The following is a 20958-nucleotide window of genomic DNA, read 5'->3' on the forward strand; positions in this document are numbered from 1 at the left end:
TTTTATTCAAATAAAACTTAAAAACACGGCTGATGATGATGATGGGTTTTTGGAGTAATTAATTGTTTTGTAGAAAAAAATATCCCAATTTATTTTAAATGTTTTGACTTTAGATTTTTTCTTTAAAATTGTTTTAGAGAAAATTTGTCCAAATAATTCTTAGCCCATGACTTATGGCTGCAGCCGGCAGATAAAAAATATTTTTGTTACATTTTGTATGAAACGAATAAAAAAAATCATCCAGCAAATTAAGGACGGCCGCCGCTTGCAGCAGGCAGCGGCTTCCAATTTCCAACTTCAACCTTCAACGGCGCTGCCGGTGATAAGCGCTCTGGAAAAACTTCATATTTTTGAAAAATTTGTTTTTATAAAACCTAATTAAATTTATCTCTCAGCGATGATATAAATTAAAACTCTAAATTTTCCTCGGCGTTGTGAAAAAATTAAGGTTTGCAAAGTTCCATTTTTCTCATAAAATTTAAAATAAAAAAGTTTAAACTAAACTTAAATATGATTTTTTTTTTAGAGAAAGGCACGGACTTTCTTTCCGCAATTGTAATTTTTGTGGTAAAATAATTTTTTCACATTTTAAAGAATGCTCAAAAATAAAATTTCATTTTTTAAGTCAGAAATAAATTTTTAAGATTTTTTCCAAAATAGCCATTGAATTCAGCGTGTCAAAAAATTTTATTTTTGAGCATTCTTTAAAATGTGAAATAATTATTTTACCACAAAAATTACAATTGCAGAAAGAAAGACCGTGCCTTTCTCTAAAAAAAATCATATTTAAGTTAAAACTTTTTTATTTTAAATTTTATGAGAAAAATGGAACTTTGCAAACCCTTAATTGTTTCACAACGCCGAGGAAAATTTTGATTTTAATTTATATCATTGCATTGAGAGATAAATTTATTTAGGTTTCATAAAATTAAAAACAAATTTTTCAAAGATGAACAGTTTTTCCAGAGCGCTTATCACCGGCGACACCGGACACCGCTGAAGTTGGAAAATTGGAAGCCGCTGCCTGCCGCAAGCTGCGGCCGTCCTCAATTTGATCATCATTCCATCCGCGGCAGCAGAGGTATTTCTCAAATTGAACACGATTTCGCTCCTCGCCGACTGGGCTCAAATTTAGTATCGCCAAGGAGCCTCTTATTGATAAAACTTTTTCTTGGTGTATTCAATCTATAAATAATTAAAATATATTTTAACACAAAACAGCATGAAAATGCAAAGTTCAAACCCTGAAATTTTATTTATTTTGCTTAAAAAGCTTGAAAAAAATATATTTTGCTTTTTAAAAAAAATGGAAATATTTGAAATTTACTAGAGATAATTTGGTAATTTTTCACAGAGCTGACGTGCTCCCTTTAAAAAATTTTAAAACTCAATAGCCGCCCCATTGTACGGTCTTGTTTATATCCCGCGATCGCGATATGCAAGAAAAATGACGCTGATTTTCAGTCTCTTTTTCAACAATTATTAAAGAATTGAACGATTAAATTCACGAAAAATGAATAAAGGCATCATCAAATGTCCTAATCCTACCTCAAATTATCATCAGCCGACTTCAACCAGTCCGAAAAGTCTGAAAACGCGACGGAAATCACTGATGTAAGCTCGCGCACGTCGCCCAAACAAAATAAACATTGAAATATGTGGTGATTTCCAACACACACTGGCCAGCATAGGGAACGCATTAGCGCCTGAAAGTAGGCAAATTTGTGTTTCACCATGCGCCTTTATGGAGCTCTCCTGTGAGCAAGTTTAACACCCCATGCCGTTAGAGGCGCTGGCGGCGCAAATTGGTCTCGTGCAGCGAGCGATAGAAAAATCATAGAACGACGCGGTTTTTTTGCGAAAAAACTTTAAAAAAATTATTGCGCGACATGAATTGAAAATAAAATTTACTTTCCCGGAAAATCAGAGTTTATGTGCCACATGTAACACATAAATGGAAATGGACCGACCGCCTCTGCGAGAGACGTTAGAGAGGAACTTTCTAAATTAGTTGGTCCCGGTTGGTTCTATGAAAATGTGAATTTGAAATTTTTGAAATCAAGGTTTAATGCTATTAAATAGACCTCAAATCATTAATCATATAATAAGATTTACAAAAAATATATTAATATATTTAGTAGTTTTGATATCAAAAATATTGGCCCAGAAATGGTTGAAAATTGCACGCGCTTGATTTTTGTAAGGGGTGTGCGACTGTGCGCGGCGCAGATGCCAGAGTGGGTCGCGCGCCTGCTGACGGCGTTCAGTGTTGGTGGGGCGACGCTTGCAGGCGGATGGACACCCTGTACGCGGCCAGGGTGCACGGCTTCGCGGCCCCGGGGCTCGTCAACCTGACAGGCCTCGAGGGCCACGAAGGCCTTTTGTCGCTATTAGCCGTCTTAGGCAGCTCTGTGTCTCTCGTTGCGCTCGTCTTTGCTTTCATCACTTACAGGTTCAATTTTAACTCAATTTACTATTTATTTGCAAATAATGATGATAATTTTTCTCTTTCTTCTTTAAGTATGCGATTTTATATTCCTTTGCGTAATTCAAAGGATGAAGATTAGTTTTTGCAAAGCTGAAAGAGCAGCAAAGTTTCGGTATTTTATTTTATTTTTTTTTTTTTTAGAAAATTGGAATGTGAATTACAATTATCAGTAGGACAGAAGTTTTTATGAAAGAATAATATAATTTGTCGTCTTTGACTTCAAATTAAATGCTTTGAAATTCTAGAATCATAAAACACACGGGTTATCTAATGATTACAGCTTTACTAGTTCTTTGTGTGCGGTTTGCGGATTGACGTTTGATTTGCTTTTTCTTTTACATTTTTATTTCTCGTAAAAGCATTTTTTAATTTTCAATTCAGTCTTAAAATGAATTGCATAATTTATATTTTTAGAATGCTGCTATTTTTTACTTCTCCAAGATGTGTCAAGGTTGAAATGAAGTTAACCTAATTTTGAATGAATGAAATTAAAATAATTTTAGAGGTCTATATTATTGTTACAAAAAATGGTAAGAAGGATTAAAATTTAATTGAAAAAGATTTATCATCATTCATCATCAAATATTTATTAGACACAAGCGTGTACAACATACAAAAATGGTAATATTGAAAAAGATTTGAAGTCTAAAATAATTTAAAAAAAAAACTCCGCAGTGTTTCTTTCTAATTTTTTAAATTTTGCAGAAGAATATATTTTGTTCGTTTAAAAAAAATCACGAATTTGCTTCAAATTTTATGAAAAAAGTTATTTTCAAAATGTCACAGTAAAAAAAGAATTGGAAAACTCTCTCAGAACTAATAAAATATTGGCGTTTCCTGCAAGTAGAAATGAGATATTTCATCCATTTTGGCTTATCGAGCCATTCAAGTTGAGCGGAAAATATCCGAAAAAGCATGGTCTTTTGGAATATAAAGTCAAGTGTGCGCACATGAAACTTTTTACGCTGAAAACGTTAGGGCTTTTTTCAAAGTTGAGCAATTTGCGGCGCAAAAAACACGAAGTCTTTTCCGTGTGGCGAAAAACTTGCAGGAAAAGTATAAAATTAGCTTTGTTGCAAAGTTCATTTCAGATGATAAATGTTGGCAGGACAGGACGCGCGATATCGACTTTCAGAAAAACCACTGAAAAAGGCATGAATGTCTGTTTGCATTTTAGATTGCGAAGTGTCGCCGGAATAAAAATCGAGAGGCTCGGAGAGAATAAAGAAGGCCGGGACTCTCTCTCTCTCTCTCTCTTTCGGGAAATGTAATTTATTCTCGCTCGCTCTCGCAGTGAAAAATTAATGTTCTCTGCACCTCACTTAAGTGCCATGAATAAATTTGTGCCTTGCAAGAACAAGTGCTTCTCACTCTCAGCAGCGCAAATGCAATTTGGGGCCACTGACGTCCTTTTGGCAAATTCAGTCTTTGATCTGTCGCGGCGGCCACCATTGCTGGTCCGACTCTGATCCGTTGAAGATTTGCATCCGAGCCAGTAATTAGAGCGAATCCGCTTATAGGCGCGCACGTAACGCGCCCATTAGTATGCACCCTCACGTTTCCGTCAGTTTCCGTTCGGACAAATTGCTTTTGCGGTTGCGATTTGTGACCGAGTTTTAAAAGTTAAATGACGCTTTGCCAAATTTTCAATTCTAGTGTGCATGGAAAATGTGGTTTTGTGGTTAAAATAAAAAATTATTAATGTTAATCTCAAAGATGGGTGCTCATTTTTTTGCTGAAATGTGGGCTAAAAAAATATTTTAGTCTGATGTTGTAATTATTTTAGTTTATGAATGTTCACATTATGAATAACATTACCACACAAAAGTAAATTTAAGAAAAATATTAAATGATGCACAGAGTGTGATTTGTAATTTGCAAAGCAAAACATTACGAATCGAAAAACTTGGGCAATTTTAAGGAATTATTTGCTCTTTTTACTTAAGAACATGCTCAATTCGATTCAAATATGATAACAAAAAGTCTCATTTTCCAATCATTTAAATGAATAATTGTAACAGACCATTTTCAGACGTAACTCAATTCTAAAATCAAATATTATTTTAAACCGGCTTGTTAAAAAATATTTGGAAATTGTTTATTAATGATTAAAAAAAATACATGGCAAATCTTCTAGCCATCTTATTTTTATAGATTTATTGCATAATATATTTTTAAGGGGGACAATTAACTTTACATTAAACCTTTCTCCAGGGTCAATTATCTCTGACCCAGCAACTTGGTCACCGGTAAGAAAATATATCTCACACAAAAAAACAGCAGGTCTAACTGGCCCAGTAGAACTGGGTCTATATCTGGCTCACTTTTGCAGGCCATAAGGTTCATTTGGGGAAAATATGCAAAACAAAACAATCGCACTTTGAATTAAATTTTTTATTGTTATTAAAACCTAGTTTTCTGCTTTTAAAAATGATTCTTATGATTCCATAATAAAATTTCTTCGTTGAATCCTCTTCTAATGTTTGGCAAAACAATTTTCATAATTCTCCAGAGGATTATTACATTTCAAAATCATAGACAAGGGTCAGATTTAATAGCGAAACTTTTGATGAGACCTTTTGAAACTGCACAGCTATTTGCATGATTAGCTGAAAACCAACACAGGGGGCTGCGGAAGTTTGTCTCACGTCTCAAAATACACGCCTAGGAGGAGGAAGCGGCGGATCTGGCTCTAGTTTAATTATGTTGATTGCCTCATCCGAAGCACAAAGTGACGGGGAGCTACTTCATATTAGTGTCTCTGCCTGCGAACTCTAACCCCTTCTTGAGAATCAGTATAGCTTTGTAGACTCTAATTTGCAGCCGCCGCCGCTGCCGCGTAATTAGATTCATTTTCAAGTTGAGCGCGCTGATCCGCTACAACTTTGGCAAAAAAGGCACAGTGGCTTTCGCGCGTGTGTCTGCAACGCGAAACGGCAAAACCTATGTGAATATTTAACGAGGTGACTAAATTATTTAAATATGTTTGTCTGTGACGCAGGCAGGCCTGAATTCAGCCGAGCGCGGGCCAAAGTACGTATAATATTACAGAAAACAACAGCTCGGCTTTCATGACGATGTGAAACAAAAAACAAACCCGAGACTGTTGATATGGCGTCGAGTCACGCCGAAAATGAATGCCCACGTAGAAAAAAAATGTGGAAAATAATGATTGGCCGCATTTAATGAAATATTCATTAATATTAAAATCGTCCAGATTGATTTCAGGGATTGAAATTGAGTAACAAAAATTAAAAATTGCCCGGATATTTTCCTTGCTGAATTTTGATTAGGAATGTAAAAATTATTTTTTCATGGATAGTCGGAGACTATTTTCAGAAGCTTTCATGAAAATGACATTATTTACAATCAAAATGAGATATATTTCAACTTTTTCCTTCATAAAAAGTAATTTACCAAAATCAATTGTTTAGTTATGCGCAGTTTCAATAAAAATTCACCTTATTACTTCATCAGCCACTTGATAGTATTGTTAGGGATTGCCAAGGGCTGAGAGATAAAAATCATTGAAAGTGGCTAGAAATCATCAGAAATGGTCTTTCCGGGATTTCTTTTTCTATATGGTCTTTGGAAACGCAAAGAGTTAGAAACTTTCATAATTTTATTTTTACAAGATTTTTTGCGTCGCGTGGTTAGAAAAAAGGTTTTTGGTGATAGATCTGAATTTAAATGAAATCTTATTGAAGTCTCAAGAATCAAGTACAGGTCGATTGGAAAAGCTTAGAATAAATAGTTGATCTAAATTTTTCAACCCTTTTTTATTAATATTGAAATGTGTCTGTTTTATATTCCTCTAATTTAATTTCGAGGGTCATATTTGAGATTTATCAGCCACAGTTTGATTGGTTGGTTGCTGATTATCCATTTAAATTAATCCAAATTTTAATTCAGTTTTGACTTATTTTATTAATAATTCAAATCTTCAAATAATAAAAGATAGAAATTCAATGAAAAATTCATTTAATTTATTGAGGATTTTACTCAAGCTTTTAATGAGATCATTTTGTTTTGACACTGTTGAGTTGTGCATCCCTTCCGCTAACAATTTGGAATGGTTTTTTTTCCTTTTTGCTCAAAAGAATAAAGAGAATAGCTTTTTTCAAAGGAAACCTGATCGAATTTCGCTCTCTCCTGTTCAGAATCGTTTTCGCACCCTTAAACATCCCCTCCTCGATTTCATTCTCGTGATTTGTGTGTCTTTTTCTCGCAGCCTGTTCTCCGACTTGCGCACCATCTCGGGCACGGCGCTCATCAATTTGCTGGCGGCGCTGTTCATGGTGCAGCTGCTCTTTGTCATCGGTGTCGGCGGAGTGCAGGTGAGGAAAAAAGTACAGCCACTTTTATTGGCCTTTAACGAGGTCGGTCGGCCTCGCCAAAGTGCTGACTGACCAGACTTTCTTGGCCGCATGCCAACGGACCAGCCAATAAAGCCAGACGATCATTGTCCTGCGTTTAATTTGGCTTTTTATGCGAGTTCCAATTAAATCGTGCAATTGAAAGCCTTGTTGTTTTGCGAAAAGCTGCGTAGATTCTTTTTTAACGAGGCAAATTTACGAGATGGGGGAAAAAAGGGGAAACTTTTGTTTTCGCAAAAGGCCGAAAAAGGGCCTCAGCATGGTATTTAACGCGGAAAGTTCCTTTTCTGTTTCAACATCATTTTTAATTACACCGCTAAATTGTTTTAATTGGCTTTTCCAAGCAGTTTTTGCTTGGGAGAATTTCCAGCTGGCAGAATATAAACAAAAAAGTTTTCTGGTCCTGCGTGAAAATAGTTGTTAGTAAAAGCAAAATTGTTTATAGGGCTGGAAAAAAATGTACCTTGTAACAAATATTTCCACCTAAATTTGGGCACAAACTGATGCAATTTAATGCCAAATTAAGGTCTACTTTTTTCAACTTTTTTCTGCATCATATTAATAAATTTTATAGATTTTCGTCTGTATCTTGAATTTGTTACTGGACAGCACTAAAATTAAACAATGGTTTTATTGAAAACTGTTAAAATTTCTGTGCTCTTCTCCAGTTTTTGATTAATTTATTAGGTCTTAAAAATGCTAGCTACATTCAGGTCTTTCAGGTGCGCGCTGAAAGTTGTTAAATTTTCAACTTATTTTCAACTAAAAGCTTCGAACCACTTCACAATTTACTGAAAGTAAAATTGCACGCCGAATTACTTCCACTTTTTAAAAACTTCTGAGGTATAGAAAAACGCTACTTTGTTTCGTCAGAATGTTTTGCAACAGAAATTGAAAAAAGCTGCGCCAACTTTTCTCTCTGCCAAGCGAATAATCTGTGTTTATTTTCATATTGTGTGGGCAACCGAGCGTGGCAAATGGGCGCAATTTTTTACATTTGCACGTCACTGAAAAAGACGCGGCCAAGCGTGAACCGAAATTTCTGCAGAGATTCATTCCTGAGGGCGGAAAATTTGCATGTTAAAAAAGCAATTTGGGCTCTGAGCTAACAAATTAAAAGCGAGAGAGGGAGAGAAGAGAGCTTTGCAGAGTCTGTGCAAACCGTATAAATCCAAGACGTGGACCAAGCAAATATTGGGCCCTGCTATTTGCATAATGCGGGGCTCTTGTACAAAATGGGAAAAATCGATTGTCCAAACACGCGGAATGTTCGCGGGCAGGAAGTTCCGGCAACACACACAGCCACTGGCAAAACAAGGCACATTTTTATTTGTCCTCGCAACAAATATACAACTGTTGTTATTTTGCGCGTACGTCGGCCGGTATGAAAAGAAACTGCAAACAAAACCTACTTTTCATGCAAGTGGAACGACGCGCAAATGGGAATTTATGCACACAAAAAAGCTCCGGGGGCTATTCATACTGGTGAGATGTTCACAAGGAAAAAGTAAATATTATAAAGGGAAAAAAATTTAAAATTTGATATGGAAAAGGTGTTCTAGTGAAATTGTTTACGTTCTGGTAACTTCAAAAGTATATTGATTGGTAGGGATTTTTGTTGTTTTGATTACTTTGGAAGCTAATTTTCGTCCAAAACTAATTTTATTAAAAAAAAATTTTAATGATGTTACATGCAATACCAATTTTAAAATGAATGAAAATCACTTCATTTTATGAAGCTGATATTTACAATAAGCTTTTTTTAAAATTCTTATTTTAATTCGATGTAGCAAAATTTATCCTTACAATGTTTCCAAATTTTTTCATAAAAATTATGACTGGATTTTTTCCGGCAAAATGTTAATAATTAAAAAATTCCTTTTATTTGGAAGAAATGCAGGCAGTTTTTCCACCCCAGTAATATTCGTAATATTAATAGTTCATAAAATTGATAAATATTTCACATAAAAATATTTTATAAGGTAATAAATAGTTTTCAATATTTTAAAATAGTTGCTGACTTTCACAGCAGTATTGTGAAATTTAAAAGTTTTTTTTGCGTTATGGATCGGCCTGGCGTTTGCTACTGAATCAAATGAATCAGAATGCGGTGGAAAGGGACGATTTATGTTTTGAGTGTGCAAAGAGGATCCGCACAAGCCCCCCGAGGGCTGCTCTTGAATTATTGCTTCACCGGCCGCTCCACGTCATGTTTACTCTTTTTTTTTTTATCTGATTCGCATTTTAAATAAATCGAGTTTATTCAGGCGAGGGCACTGAAGCTATTGAAAGAAATAAATTATTTTCCGCGGCTCGAATTTGATTACATGAAGGTCCATTTTCCCGGCTGCGGGAATTATGTAATATGCAAATGGTTTTGCAGGCTTTTCACAAAGTCCCTTTTCCGTTTATTGACTGACTCGCTGCAGCCGAGGCGAATTCATTTTATGCTCTCTCTCTCTACTTTTATTAATTGGCACACTTGTTTTTCAACGTCTGCATGCAATGTAATTAACACAAACAGCTGTTTGAAACACAAAGCAGAAATCGACATCCAGCAGCGCGAGCAAGAAGGAAAAACAAATAATAAAACGGGGGTGCTCTCAAGCGACCCTCTTCACTGCACTGGGAAAATAGCGGCGGAGAGAAGATTAGCGCAATTTCTGCTGATATTTATTTGCGAGAGCACCCGCGTGGAAGTCTCATTTCGACACGCGCGGATCAGGATTCTTTCCGCTTCGTTGAATAAAAATTAAAGCATTTCCAAGTCAACTTGATTAAAGAATTTTCTCTTTGAAAATAATAATAGATTTTTTTGTGCGTCATTACTTATCCTCAATGAATAAACGTTAATAGAAAACAGCAAAAAAGTACAGAAAAATATTTGTCATCAATTTTATCGTTAAAAAAAAAAATCAAATTTAAGAAAGTTTGACAAAATTATGAATTCAATATTTCTGAATCAAACTGTTAATTTAAAGATTGCACTATTAACTAAAATTTAATTTAAAAATGTAACACTTTGCTTACAAATAACATAATATTTTATAGAAGGAAATGTAAAATTTGGCCAGAAAAAAGTTGACACTCAACGTTAAACTCTGTCTCTATTTGACTAAAAGTTGCTGTTCATGCTTGAGTTTGTAATTTGTGTCATTTCTTTATACGAATCAATTTTTATTCCCAGGCCGTATCAAAGTAAATCTTGCTAGCAGAGGTTGCTTCGTGGATCGAAAGAAATCAATCTTAATATTTAATTCGCTTTCCCCCCACTTGATTTCTGAGTCAATTTCCAAGATTAAACTCTGCCAACCGCGGCAGATAATCCATCTTAAAAATGATTATATTTTCTTCCGCGGTGGAATAAAAAATGGAAAAGAAAAAAAAAACACTCGGAGAGACGAGAGTTTGATCGGTATCTGTGTGCTGGAAATGTGCGAAAGACCATTTATTCTGGCTGCCACCTGGAGAGGTGACATACGAATCGATAAACACACCCACTCTTCTCTCTCGCACACACACACACACACACACACACAAAGAGAAGGTACTGCACCCCTAGGGGCCGTGGGCACTTTCCAATTATCACTCAATGGGCCTTTCACTCGCATCTGCATGTCAGTGCCAATTTCACTGTGAATGAATTCATCTGCCTGCCAAATTGGGCTTCCTTTGCGGCGCTCAAAGCCTGATTAAATAAATCGCGCGCAAGCGTAAAACCCATTCTACGCCGTCCCCGATTCATGTCCGTCCCTTTGCAATACCAAACTGATTCTCCTCCGTCTCTTGCACTCGATCAGTTAAACCAATCTTTGTTTGACCCTCTTACAATAATTGCAAAACCTTTCTGGTCTATTTGAGACTTTTCATCATTACGGTTCATAGAAAGACTTAAGAAACTTCTAGTAATTATGTTATTAAATTTACATCTGCTTTGACAATTCAGTGAAGAATCTTTTCTCAGTTTAAAGATTTCGCCACTTTCGAGGAAACTGTATTTAATTTAATTGCTATTCTGGTTATTAATGAAATTTTAAATGATGAAATTTTACAAAATGATGATTTTAAATATAAAACGGCCTGAGAAAAAGAAAATAACATTAATTATTACAAAAAATAATTATTAGTTTAGCTCTCTGAATCAGATTTAATTCAGGTACATAATTTGAGCATTTCATTTTACAGTGACCAATTAAAAAATAAATTCTCATTCAATTTTAAATAAATTATTGCCATAACAAAGTTTTTGCTTTTTACGCAAATGAGGGAGAGATAAATTGCAAAGAAAATTGATTTCCACGTTAAAAAAAGAATAGTGTCGTGGAAAAAAGAAATATTGAAAGCAAGCGAGGGAAAATTATTTATGTGGGACGCGTGTGCGATCATAAATTCTCGTTTTAATGCGGTATCCAATCAGCTTTGCATGATTTATGGCGTTCCGCAACGTGCGAAAACAATTGCTGCACTGTAATTTATTTCCGCTAACGACACTTTAACACGTTTTTAAATCCCTATGAATCCAGCCGTTTGTGCACGAAAGGGAGGAAAAAACCTCCCACCTGTCTCTCTTCGGAGAAAGAAAATCTCTTTCGGGGAGCAGCTTTTCTCCGGTTGATACAAAAAAGCTTTGGCGACGTCGCCGCAGATATGAGAAGGAAAAAACACACTCACCTCGATCGCCTTCACGTTTCGGCGCAATCGTAAAAAGCAGAGAAAGCCCCGATTAAAAACACACACACGTCGAAAGAAATTTACGAGTGGAAATAAAATGCGCCGATGGAGCACTAACGCCCTCGCTATCTCCGACGGCCCTTTTTTGATGATTCTTCCACAGGATTATGCCCAAAACCCAAAACCTGACATTCAAAAGGGATTAAAAATGATTCAGATTATCAGCTTTGAAATTTGGCGGATATGAAGGTAATTTTTCTCTGCTTTAATAAATCCAAAGTTTGGTCCAAAAATTTTGTTCAAATCAATGTTTTCCAAACTTCTTGTGATTAAAACCTTTTGTTTTTCTAAGGCAAAGCAAAAGCATAAGAAAACGCGCAAAAAAGTTTATTTTTCAGAATGTTCAAAAGTTTTAAAATTTCTGAAGAGGAATTAATTCTTTGGAATCTTGCGATTCAAAAGTTATCCAGTAAATATTTATTTACTTTAGGAAACCAAAATGTACACCTGAGTAGATTGAAAAATGAGTATTTTTAGAAATTTTCAAATTTTCCTTGAAACATTAATTTATCCGCAAAAGTTGATGAATCTGAATCACTTTGAATCCTTTGTTGCACGCCAGAAGGCAGAACCACCTTAATCTTGATGGTGGAAATCATTAGAATGGAGCCGGGCAGTGAAAAATTTATGGCCCGCGCCGCCGCTGGGCCGGGATTAAATTTTAAGTGGCTAATTAAATCCCTTGTGGCGCGCCGGAGAGGGGCGGGGCTTTCTTTAAAGTGCTTCTCTCCTAATTGATTAATGCACACTCGAGTGTGCCTTATATTATTTTCCAGTAGCAGAAATGTACAAATGGAGCTAATAAACACCCCCCGGTATGCGTCGTGGCAACATTTGCGTGCTAATTGTTCTCAGCGAGCTATAAATAGGCCGCTTTTGTTCGCCGCCGGATCGATCTTGGCTCTCCACTCGAGCATGTTACTTAAACACTATATTTCCTCTGGTTTTCGGGGCCAACAATGGACAAATCCTCTTTCAGCTTCATTGTTCTTATCACTGAGCCGACGGCACATTGCCACAGTGAGTGAATAAATGCTGGAGTTTGTTTTACAACAACAGCTTGCCTTACTTTTTATTTCATAATAAAAAAGTAAATACTCTAGAGAGAGAAAAAACTCAATTTTTATTGAAATACTGTCGATGAATTTTTACTTGCAAATTTTAGTCAATTGAGGTTTTATGTTTACTTCAAATAAAAGACCAAAAAATGTAGCTTTGTGAAATAACTTGTACATAGTTAAGTGTACTAAAATAAATAAAGTGTAGATGTTCATTTTTTCCTATCTGTAAATAAGATTAAAAGAAAGGATTGAATAAATCGGAATAAATTTTAAATTTCCACAAAAAAGAAAAATGACTGGTGGGCTATGTCAGCCTAGTCTAGATCAAGCTTATTTTTATATTTTACAATTCAAAAAGATTAACGCAATTAATCAAATTTTGAAAGTGCATCCCAGGTAGAGGTAAATTTAATTTCTTACTCTTCTTATCCAAGCAACCTCAATTTATCATTAATATTTGAACGTGCAATGCTGTAGGTTTTGTTTTCTTATTAATGAGGTCACTTATTGTCACTTTTGAATAATTTGCATTTTTATAAACCTCTGACATTGAATTAGTCATGAAAGAATGAAATCGAGACGAAGGGAATCCATAATTTTTCCAGCATTTCATACAATGGCATAAATATTGCATTTATATATTATTTTCTCCCCCTTTCCAATAAAAGCGATTGTCTTGACAGATTCCTTTCGTTTAAACATATCTTGCATTTTTCCAATTTGCAGTGAGAAAGAAAGAAAGTTTCCATCCATTGTGAGCCATCTGCGGGGGGGGGGGGGGGGCGGGTGCGGAATTCCCGGGAGATGAAATGCGACCTGGAATTTCCAGCCGTCCAATATATACCATATTCGCTTATGCAACCTGGCCGACGGGGCGGACGCGCCGGTTGCCTACTCTGGCCCTTATTGCGATTCCGGCCGCGTCTCTTCGGCTGACGTGAGAGCTTCGCTTAAGTGTTAATACTCTCAGAGACCCTCTCCACGGGCAGGAGAAAGAGAGAGAGAGATCCTTTCAGGAAATGAAATCAGAGCAAAATGGAGCGCAATCCAAACAAAACTCGCCGGCCGGAAAACGTCTCATTTACTCGGCACAAAGCTTCCCTTTGTCAACACGCCCGGAATTGAATTACACTGGCTTGTGTTGTTTTCGAGAATTATATTCCAATTTGCCGGCGTGCAGGAGAAAATCGCATTCAGCAGGCAGCCTCATTTTGAGAGTTTAAACGACGCCCGAGAGAGCAAAAGCGGCGCGCGTTTTATTGAAATGGTAATTTCGCCGCTCGGAGAACAAGAAAGTGGAGGAGGATGGGTGACCGCCCAAGCAGAAGCGCCGCAAGTTTGCGAGAATCGCGAGTGATTTGCCTTTGTTTGGGTTGATCTCGAGAAAGAGAGGAGCGAATTTCACTTTCCAGGCGAGATCGAATGAAAGCTCTTCGGTTGCAAAAAAGTCCAGACCGTTCCTACAAGCTCGATTCAATATCCAATAAAAGCGCTCCTTGTCCGTTGGAGAAAAGGGTTCTGACAAACCATCAGTGTATAAATTTCTTTCTCAATTGACAAGGGAAAGAAATATAAATTTTAAAGTAAAAGTTGAATCTTGCATCAAACATTGAATTTTTTAGGAAAAAATTGTGTTATCTATTAAAGTTTTTTTGAGCCTATCAAAAATTCAATGATTTTTATTCCATCAAAAAATTACATTGTGTTAAAAATGATGAATCATAGAATCGCTTTTTACTTTCGATAAAATAAAAATTTTGGGTTTTTTCTAGTTCATTATTTTTTCCATGACTCATTTTCAATTTCACTGACTTAAATTGATCAAAATTAAAATCCTAATTTAAATTAGGGATAAATTTAAATATCTGGAATAATTTACTTCTGTAATTAGGAATAATGATTTTTTTTTTTAAATTTATTATTCATTCAGAGGCAGTTTTCATTTGCCTCTCCGAGTTCCTTGTGCGGCGTTGGGACGAAAAATACATACACGTCTGCAGATGTGCGCAGCTTTTGTTTGGCTGGCGGATTAGTTTCTGTATTCTTGCCTGCTCACAAAGAAAGCCCATTGCGAATAAGCCGAGAAGTTTCCGATGCGAAAATTTCACGCTAATGCCTCATCAACTCCCAGGAGGCTGACGTACGTGATCGAGATGCGGCCGTGGCGGGCACGTCTATTGTGCAGCCTCTTTCTTCGCTTCGATCCGCAACTCCCCTGGGCTGCTTTGATTACCGCGCGCTGATTTCCAACGGATCGATCGCGCGTGGCGTGACAAACGATCGGCAATCGCCGCACGCCAATTATGTGTGCGGCCTGCTGTGTAATTCATTACCTAGTGACGCACGTGTCTTGAGAATTTAAGTGGAGATGTAACGAGAGCGCGGCTCAATTTGGTCGAATTTATTGCTCTGACTATTTTATTACTCCAAATAAATTTGGAATAAAATCAAATGTGATAAATCTTTGAATTTGTGAAATTGGGAATCAATTGATTGACAATTCAAAATCATCTGTTTCGATTTCCTGAATAAAACAAACATTAATTTTTAATAGTTAAAAAAGTTATTATTTTTTTTTAATCTTTTACTTCCAAATCATTATAAATAAATTGAAATGGTATAATTATATTTTTTGCTATTTTTATAATCTCTGAAGAATTCGTATCAAATGGTGCCAGGAAAATTAAAACCGTCAGTGTAGTTCAAAAGCTGCGGGGGTAGGGTTTAAAAAAACTTTTCCTTTAATGCTTTTTACTCGGAATCAAATTTTATTGGCAACTCAAGGCTTTATTTCAGAGAATGAAACGTTCAAATCGAGAGCTAGTGTTATTCAAAAGCCACAACACTCGTTCCACCTCTTAATGGAAGTTGCGGGAGAGAAATGCTTTTCGCCCTTGGAGCACGCGAGGAATTTATTGTGCATGATTTACCTTTTGCGGCCCCCGAGGGCTATAACTCTCGAATACCATTGGATTTGCGTCGGCCCAACTTTGGAGACTGTTATGGCAAGTTTTCAGTTCAAATCTCGGCTGGCAACACACATTAATATTTAACTACGCGCAGAGTTCGGGCAAACTTTTGCTGCGAGAGTCAGAACTATAAGCAAATCTCTCTCTCAGGTTGTTTCAATTTTTCGACCGTCGGAAAAGCAGAAAATCGTTACACTTGATGTTTGAATAATTTGCACAAGTTGAGGCGGAGCGGTGGATAAATGTTGATTTTCAGACCGTTTTGATATTAAGTGGCAGGGATAAAATAAACAGCTAGGTGTGTTATGGAAGAAAATTGAACAAGTTGTGAACCCACAAGAGGACAAAAACTTTTTCAACAAATTTAAAAAGTTTAAATTAGAGAATCTTGGGCTCATTTGGCCTTTTTGATGTTCATCAAACTTTTTTTCTAATTTGTTAACTGAAACAAATGAAAATTGCTTTTTTTTTATAAAATATAACTTTCTTTTGCAAAAATTTATGATGGAAAAATCCAAAGCGACTCAATTTTACGTCACCAAAATTTATGGGTTCAAATTTTAGATTGATTTACTCCCGTTTTGATTTGTTATGCAGTAACTTATGCTAATTTCAAATAATCCCAATATATAACTCTGGAAAATTTGGTTAGATTTTTAACATTAACTTTTAGATATATCATTAAAATACCTGTCAGAAAATGCAACCATTATAATTATTGAATTTTCCTAGATTGATGTATTCAACAACGCGATTTCTTTTTCTTTTGAAGAACTCGATTGTGCTTTTTGTGGTTCAATGTTTCTTACAGTTTATTATTTTGTGGGCACGGCTCTATATAGCATTAATTGCTAACATGAAAACATGCATTCCGCAAATTCCAACCCAAAGCATACTAAAGAGTGTGTATTTGCGCTCAGCGAGAATTTTTTTACCTTTTCCACCTCATAATTATGACTTTTTACTTGGAATATAAATAATTATAAAGATTTAGGTCAGAGATTGCAGTAAACACAGGCTTGAAAAGAGCAAATTTTATAATTCTTTTCATTTAAAAAGTGAATGTAAATATAACTTGCGCCTCGATTTACAGTTTACACGCGAGTGGGAATCGCAAGTCTCGCAGCAGCCGCCCAGGCGTGTGTTCCTCTTTAACAACCCTTCATATTCAGTTAGTGGAATAATTTCGTAAAGAGAACAGGGTATGCAACAGAGAGACGCGCAGAACTAACTAAAGTCAATATAGCCAGACCAAAACTCTCTGTTTGCTTTAGAACTGTGCAAGATTTGAACGCCGAAACCAAAAATAAAAATTCCCTGCCTTTGACAGAGTGCGCACGCATTTGAATTAGGAAAAAAGGACCCTCGTAATTAATATTTACCTGCGCGTCAAATTAATAAAGTTGCAGAGAGCGAAATTTAATTAAAAGTGACCCACGCAAAGTCCAAAACCGCCGTGATGACGCAAGGTCTCTGCTGCTTTTGCGCCGGGGCTAATTTACTTTGGGCCGGATTTTTTTTTAATATATTTTTCTTTGAAGCAAAAAGCGCACAATGTGTTGGCAATTCGGAGAGGGCGAGATTCTGTTTCCTCTTTTTTTCTACTCGATCGCAAAGGAAAAGAAATTGAGCGGAGGGAAAGGGTCCCCTTTCAAGATCAACGCAAAAAGAGAGCCTTTGTGCAATCAATTTGAAGGCTGCGTTCGCAAAACAGCACAATAAAGTGTGTTGTTCAACTCTCCCTGGAGGCGAAGAGAAGAGAATTCTTTGATGGGAGGCTTAATTTGATCTCGAGTCCTTTTCTCTCTCTTTTCCTTTCACTCAAACAAAAGAGTCGAAGCGTGTTTAATTGTTTTAACACTCGCGGCCAACACAATTTCCAGAGCAAATTAACGAAGGGCATAAGCAGGACGCAGCCTTCAACTCGTTTGATTAATGAAAAATTAATGAATCGATTGTATTTGCACTGGAAAGAAAATGAAATAATATATACGATCAATATTCCATAAAATTTAATTAAAACTGAGAATTTTCATTTAATGTTCTATTTAATAGCAACAATAACAATTCCATAGGTATAAATGGGTATAAAAAACAAATGATGAAGCATTCTGTTTTAATTATCGGTGGAAATGCTCACTTTTACAATTCTAGCTCATTTTAGAACAATCAGAACTCAGAACCCAAATAAAACCCAGTAATTAAGAAAAGAAGTCTAAACATGAGCTTATTTTGGTGAAAAATGTACCAAAAATTTCAACTCCATTAAAATCAGAATAAATTAGTAAAGCAAAAATTAATTAAGTCTTTCTTCAAATTAATTTTAATACTATGTATTTATTTGCAGGACCACGATTTGTGTTGGTCGCTGGCGTTGGCGCTGCACTACATGCGGCTGAGCGTGTTCTGCTGGCTGGCCGCGATGACCTTTGACTTGTACTGCTGCTTCCGGGAGAACGTGTCGCTGGTGGCCGCCCTGCCGTCGCCGCCCGCCCTGCGCCAGTCCTTCGCGCGCCTCTCGCTGTTCGCGTGGGGCGCCCCCCTCCTCCCCACGCTGGCCGCCGGCCTCCTGCAGATGCGCCCCGCGGCCGCCGGCCTCTCCGACCCCAACTGCTGGTTCCTTGACGACGTGCCCGCGGCGGCCACTTTCGCCGTCCCGGCCGCCGCCCTTCTTATTGCTGACCTCGCCTTCCTGGTGCGCGCCGCGGCCGTCGCTCGCGCGGCCGTCGGCCTCCAACTCGAGCAGCGTGTCAAGGTTCAAACATTCATCAATATACAATTTTGTACAATTAAAAATTAGAGAATGAATATTAATCTTGCACTAATTAATTTCATTCATATTCAATTTTACTGATTTTTTATAAAATTTTATTTTATAAAATAAAGTCTTCATAATTGTAACCCACATTATTTAAATTTATTAATTAGGCTAAACTACCACTAATTGATGCAATGATTCTTAAAATACGGAATAATTGTTCAAGAGAGAAATAAAGGGAAAAATTATTATATACTGTTTTTATTAAAAGTTTGATATTTCTACAAATCGCTTTTCGATTAATGATTACTTTATTGCCTCTGATTTGAGTTTCTAATCAATTTAAAAATCTCCTTCGTCATTTAACAAATTGAAGTACATAGAATAATTAAGCTTAAAGCTTCTGTATAAAGTCAATTATTGCCTGTACCCTGTAGATGAATTTAAAATTTGCTCTCAACTACTTTCTTATGTATCAATTTAAAAAAAAAAAATTAACTTAAGCTCCTCTCTCTCTTTCTTATATAAGGGCGAAAATTTAAGCAAGAAAGATCAATTTCTTTCTTATCAATCACTTAACCAAAATTTAAATCGGTTTTCTTTCTTGAATATTAGAAATTCAGATTTTTAAATATTGATTGAATTTTTAAAGTAAGGTTTACTTTTTAACAACTTGCTCTCTTTGATTTAAGCCTAATGGTTGGAATTTTAATCCACAGGCCAAGATGTTGCGCAGGCGACGGCTGCAGTTGTGGCTGTTTTTCCGGCTGGCCGCCTTCCTGGCCGTGGTCAGCGCCGTAGGAGTGTTCGGCCGCCTCATGCACAGCCAACTGCTGCTGGCCGTGTTCAGCGTGGCCGCCGGCCTGCAGGGCCTGGTGGTGGCGCTCAGCGTGGCCTGCAGCTGCCGCGTCCTCAAACTGTACACGCGACCGCGCCGGCCGCCTCCCGCGGCCAGGCCGGGGGCGCTGCACAAGGCGCCTAGCGCCATGCACCTCCTCCAGTGCGACGCCTCCCCGGTCTGAGACCACAAATAAAAATTCAACTTTACATATATCAGTGGCTACATACAATCCATAGTTGTAAAATTAAATGCAATCTCTGAATTAATAAATGTCTATTTTGGTGTTTATTTAAAAGAATTTTATTTTAGATTGTTACAAAATTAGCTTGTATTCCTGTGAAATTTCCATTCAGTCTGTTATGTGAGCAAGCGAGCAAGGTGCGATATAAATTTGAAATTTTTTATGAAAGAATGGCAAATAAACACACCAACTGTCTCATTTTTGGCATCTATTTATTGATGATTTATACAAACGTCCAAAACCAATTGGGCTGCGACTCTCTTTGAGGCAAAAGAAAAATGCATAGAAATGATTTGAAGACAAAAATGCTGCTAAGTGTGTTGGTGAACTCAACTGCTTTGTACCAACGACTCGTCGTAAAACCATCAGAGCTCCTCTTTCGTTAAGCGAGGTGATCGAAGAGGAGTGTTGGACCAAATTCTGGCCGATCATTTTACTCAGTTTATTAATCTACCATTTAAGTTATATGAGCCACTCAAATACATTAACACAATTGAATTTTGTTGCGGTGACACCAGCTGATCCTGCCCTGACACCTGAATTTTAAACCGTTTTAAACAATGCAAAACAAGAAAAGAAATCCTCCTACTTTAACGCCGTTGAATTTTTTGTTAATGAGACTTTTTTTAGAGAACGATCGATAATGATAAAATGAATCTAGAATTTAAAATACGTGGAGATGGAGAGCAGTACAAATACTTATAAATTAAGAAAGGATTATTTCGATTGGAGTTTTAATAATTAAAAATTATTTGAAGCCACATTAAACAATATAATAAGAAGCGCAAAAATGAAAGTTTGTTTAAATTCAAAATCGTACATTTCTTGCTGATTTTGCGTGGGGCGCCCCCCCCCCTCCTCCCCACACTGGCCTGCTGATGCAATGTGCAAGTTCAAAATATACTCCAAATCAAATAATCAAAATATTATTGATTTCAAATCATTAAGTAGCAAGTACACTTTTGTTGTTACACTATTAAAATAGAAAATTAGACTTAATTTACTTATTGAAGTTTAGAATCATGTGTAGAATAGAAACTGCAATGTAGAGGAGCAATATGTGTCATAAAACGAGTTTTGACGACTAAAAATCGCCGCTGGTTGCCGCGCCGGGAGAAAAACAGCACGCATTCCATTGACTTGATAATAATTATAAACTGCGCCACTAGGTGGCACCACGAGATAGAGCGAGCAAAATATGGGGCAATGGGGGTTGTTGTATGGCTCTGGGGGGAGCGGAATCCAGCGGTCGGGGGTGGGGTAAAAAAGTGCCTTCTTTTGTCGCGGTTTCTTTCCCTACCGCGACAGCTTTCAATTTTCATCAAAACGCGTTCACAATTCACTGAATTCACTCACAATCAGTCTCAGCAGAGATAAAAGAATAAAGGGAATAAAGTCTAAAAAGTCTCATAGTACCAATCTCAGTACTCACTGAATCCCAATCCCACTCTCCTTCGAACAAGTCCAGACAAGTCGGAGAGCAGGAAAGACAG

At 36.7% G+C, this 20958-nt stretch overlaps 1 protein-coding gene across 1 annotated transcript; it reads left to right on the forward strand.

Moving 5' to 3' along the window:
- Positions 1–2279: 2279 nt before the first annotated feature.
- Positions 2280–19631, forward strand: LOC132195815 (latrophilin-like protein LAT-2). The gene is made up of 4 exons (XM_059618040.1): positions 2280–2452; positions 6720–6825; positions 17973–18380; positions 19103–19631. The coding sequence occupies exons 1-4, from the start codon at positions 2295–2297 to the stop codon at positions 19403–19405; spliced, it is 975 nt and encodes a 324-aa protein (XP_059474023.1). The 5' UTR covers positions 2280–2294; the 3' UTR covers positions 19406–19631.
- The last annotated feature ends 1327 nt before the right edge of the window (positions 19632–20958 follow it).

Source organism: Neocloeon triangulifer, unplaced genomic scaffold (genome assembly GCF_031216515.1).
Source record: "Neocloeon triangulifer isolate White Clay Creek 2 clone unplaced genomic scaffold, ASM3121651v1 ptg000001l, whole genome shotgun sequence".
NCBI classification, from domain to species: Eukaryota; Metazoa; Arthropoda; class Insecta; order Ephemeroptera; family Baetidae; genus Neocloeon; species Neocloeon triangulifer.

What these genes read in the sequence shown, in the direction of transcription:
- LOC132195815 (XM_059618040.1), top strand. Translation starts at nt 2,295, where the DNA reads ATGGACACCCTGTACGCGGCCAGGGTGCACGGCTTCGCGGCCCCGGGG. An exon ending in TCGGTGTCGGCGGAGTGCAG is followed by an intron (nt 6,826 to 17,972) that starts GTGAGGAAAAAA and finishes ATTTATTTGCAG; the next exon opens with GACCACGATTTGTGTTGGTC. An exon ending in AACTCGAGCAGCGTGTCAAG is followed by an intron (nt 18,381 to 19,102) that starts GTTCAAACATTC and finishes TTTAATCCACAG; the next exon opens with GCCAAGATGTTGCGCAGGCG.